General features: G+C 63.8%; 1 protein-coding gene across 1 annotated transcript in view; it reads left to right on the top strand.

The window, feature by feature from the left end:
- LOC114072644 (proto-oncogene vav-like) overlaps positions 1 to 3,522 on the top strand; it is a gene marked incomplete at both ends in the record, with an annotated part of 11,554 nt that extends 8,032 nt beyond the window's left edge. Inside the window, 4 exons of the mRNA XM_027910520.1 lie at positions 217 to 302; positions 1,124 to 1,256; positions 3,138 to 3,247; positions 3,369 to 3,522. Of these exons, the coding sequence (XP_027766321.1) occupies positions 217 to 302; positions 1,124 to 1,256; positions 3,138 to 3,247; positions 3,369 to 3,522 (483 nt within the window). The remainder of the gene's footprint in view (positions 1 to 216; positions 303 to 1,123; positions 1,257 to 3,137; positions 3,248 to 3,368) is intronic.
- Positions 3,523 to 3,581: the final 59 nt, after the last annotated feature.

Genomic DNA, 3,581 nt, shown 5'->3' on the forward strand with positions numbered 1-3,581 from the left:
TGTCCCCATTCCCATTCCCGCTGTCCCCGTTCCCACTGTCCCCGTTCCTGATGTCCCCATTCCCGTTCCCAGTGTTCCCATTCCCGCTGTCCCCATTCCCGCTGTCCCCGTTCCCGATGTCCCCATTCCCGTTCCCAGTGTTCCCATTCCCGGTGTCCCCATTCCCGCTGTCCCCGTTCCTGATGTCCCCATTCCCATTCCCGGTGTCCGGCCCAGCCCCAGTCCCTGGCGCAGTTCGGGCGCCCCAAAATCGACGGGGAGCTCAAAGTGTCCAGCACCGAGAGGCGCTCCAAGGTGGACAGGTGGGACATGGGGACACCACGGGGACACCACGGGGACATCCACAGGGACATGGGGACACCACGGGGACATGGGGACACCACGGGGACACCACAGGGACACCCACAGGGACATCCACAGGGACATGGGGACATCCACAGGGACATGGGGACACAACGGGGACATCCACAGGGACATGGGGACATCATGGGGACATCCACAGGGACATCCACGGGGACATCCACAGGGACATGGGGACACCACGGGGGCACCACAGGGACACCACGGGGACATGGGGACATCCACAGGGACATGGGGACACCATGGGGACACCCACAGGGACATCCACAGGAACACCATGGGGACACCATGGGGACACCACAGGGACACCACAGGGACACCACAGGGACATGGGGACATCCACAGGGACATCCACAGGACATGGGGACACCATGGGGACACCACAGGGACATCCACAGGGACACCACAGGGACATCAAAGGGACATGGGAAAAGGGGTACCCCCTCCCCATGGGGACATCCTTGGGGACACCACAGGGACATGGGGACACCACAGGGACACCAAGGGGGTATGTGGGAAAACAGGGATCACTCCCATGGGGGACACCATGGGGACACCACAGAGACACCCCAAGGACGCCACGGGGCCACGGGATAACAGGGACCCCCCACGGGGGACACCCTCGGGGACACGAGGCCGGGAGCACGGGGACACTTGGTCACCCCCCTGTCCCAGAGCCGGGGCCGCCCCAGGGCGGTGCCGGGGACAGCGGGGTGGCCTCGGGGGGGCCGGTGCCACCCCCGTCCCCCGTCCCCTGGGGCAGGTACGGGTTCCTGCTGGACAAGGCCCTGATCGTCTGCAAGCGCCGCGGGGACTCCTACGAGGCCAAGGACGTGGTGGACCTGCAGAGCCACCGCCTGGGGGACGGGGACCCCGGGTCCCGCGACGGAAAGAAGGTACCGGGGACACGGCGGGGACACGGCGGGAACACCACGGCATGGGGGGCATCCGGGGGGTCCCCTTCCCGGGGGGACAGGGTGTCCTGGATCCTGGTGGAGCCCAGTGTCTTGGGCCACAGTGGACACAACTGGCCACGCGTGGGGGATCCCAGAATCCTGGTCCTTGGTGGATCCCAGAATCCTGGTCCTTGGTGGATCCCAGAATCCTGCTCCCTGGTGGATCCCAGAATCCTGGTCCTTGGTGGATCCCAGAATCCTGGTCCATGGTGGATCCCAGAATCCTGGTCCTTGGTGGATCCCAGCATCCTGGGACACAGCTGGCCAGGTCTGGGGGATCCCAGAATCCTGGTCCCTGGTGGATCCCAGAATCCTGGCCCATGGTGGATCCCAGCATCCCAGGACACAACTGGCCAGGTCTGGGGGATCCCAGAATCCCGGTCCTTGGTGGATCCCAGAATCCTGGTCCTTGGGGGATCCCAGAATCCTGGCCCATGGTGGATCCCAGAATCCTGGCCCATGGTGGATCCCAGAATCCTGGTCCTTGGTGGATCCCAGAATCCTGGCCCATGGTGGATCCCAGCATCCTGGGACACAGCTGGCCAGGTCTGGGGGATCCCAGAATCCCAGTCCCTGGTGGGTCCAGAATCCTGGTTCCTGGTGGATCCAGGTGTCCAGGTGTGGGAGATCCCAGAATCCTGGTCCCTGATGGACACAACTGTCCAGGTCTGGGGTGTCCCAGGATCCGTGTCCCTGATGGATCCCAGGATCCTGGTCCCTGGTGATCCCAAGGCTCAAGGTCCTTGGTGGCCCCACTGAAGCCTGGTGGGTCCAGATGTCCTTCTCCCAGTGGTCCCAGCTGTCCAGGTGTGGTGGATCCCAGGATCCTGGGCCCTGGTGGATCCAGGTGTGCAGGTGTGGTGGATCCCAACACCCTGGTCCCTGGTGGATCCAACGTGTCCCATTCCCAGTGGTCCCAGGGAATCCCAGCTCTTCCCAATGAACCCAAGTGTCCAGGTCTAGAGGATTCCAGAATCCTGGTCCCAGGTGGATTGGGTGTCCAGGTCTAGCGGATCACAACATCTTGGTCCCTGGTTGATCCCAGGATCCTGGTCCCTGGTGCTCCCAAATGTCCAGGGCCTTGGCGGTCCCAGGTGTCCTCTTCCCAAAGAAGCCAGGTGGACACGGGTGTCCAGGTCTGGGGGATCCCAGGATTCGTGTCCCTGGTGGATCCCAGCATCCCGAACCCTGGGGGATCCCAACATCTTGCCCCCTGATGGACACAGGGTCTGGTAGATCCCAAGATCCCGATCCCTGGTAGATCCAAAATCCCAATCCCTGGTAGATCCCAAGATCCTGATCCCTGGTGAACCCCATGACCCCAATCCCTGGTGTATCCCATGATCCCAATCCCTGGTGTATCCCATGATCCAAATCCCTGGTGTATCCCACGATCCCAATCCCTGGTGGATCCCATGATCCCAGTCCCTGGTGGATCCCATGACCCCAATGCCTGGTGGATCCCACAATTCCAATCCCTAGTGGATCCCATGACCCCGATCCCTGGTGGATCCCATGACCCCAATCCCTGGTGGATCCCATGACCCCAATCCCTGGTGGATCCCATGACCCCAATCCCTGGTGGATCCCACAATCCCAATCCCTAGTGGATCCCATGACCCCGATCCCTGGTGGATCCCATAACCCCAGCCCCTGCTGGGCCTCCCCCCAGTCCTTGCCGTGCCGTGTCCAGGTGTCCCCGTGTCCTGAGTGACCCCCTGACCCCTGATGACCCCCGGGGTGTGTCCCCCTCTGGCCCCCCGTGCCGGGGGGTCCCTCCCCAGGGGGGTGGCCCTGCTGACCCCCCCCTTTTCCCCCCAGTGGTCCCACAGCTTCTCCCTGGTGGACGCGGCCGGGCTCCAGCGCTACGAGCTCTTCTTCAAGACGCAGGAGATGAAGAAGAAGTGGCTGGAGCAGTTCGAGATGGCCCTGTGGGTTCCTCCACCCCATGGTGGGGGGGTTTGGGGGGTCACCTGCCCCGCTGGGTGGTCCCAGGGGGGCCCAGCTTGCCCCCCACCCCCACGCTCAGGTGCCCCCCTCGTGCCTGTCCAGCTCCAACATCTTCCCCGAGCACGCCCTGGCCGACGGGCACGACTTCCAGATGTTCTCCTTCGAGGACACCACGTCCTGCAGGGCCTGCCAGATGTTGCTGAGGTGGGACCCCCAAAATTACATCTCTTGGGAGGGGGGGAAATTGGGGGCCACTGTGAGCTGGGAGAGGGGGGTTGGGAGCTCTGGGAGAACGGGGAGGCCCCCGGGGGGGGG

Source organism: Empidonax traillii, unplaced genomic scaffold (genome assembly GCF_003031625.1).
Source record: "Empidonax traillii isolate 1590-97213 ecotype Southwest subspecies unplaced genomic scaffold, ASM303162v1 scaffold3649:size11812, whole genome shotgun sequence".
Lineage (NCBI taxonomy): Eukaryota > Metazoa > Chordata > Aves > Passeriformes > Tyrannidae > Empidonax > Empidonax traillii.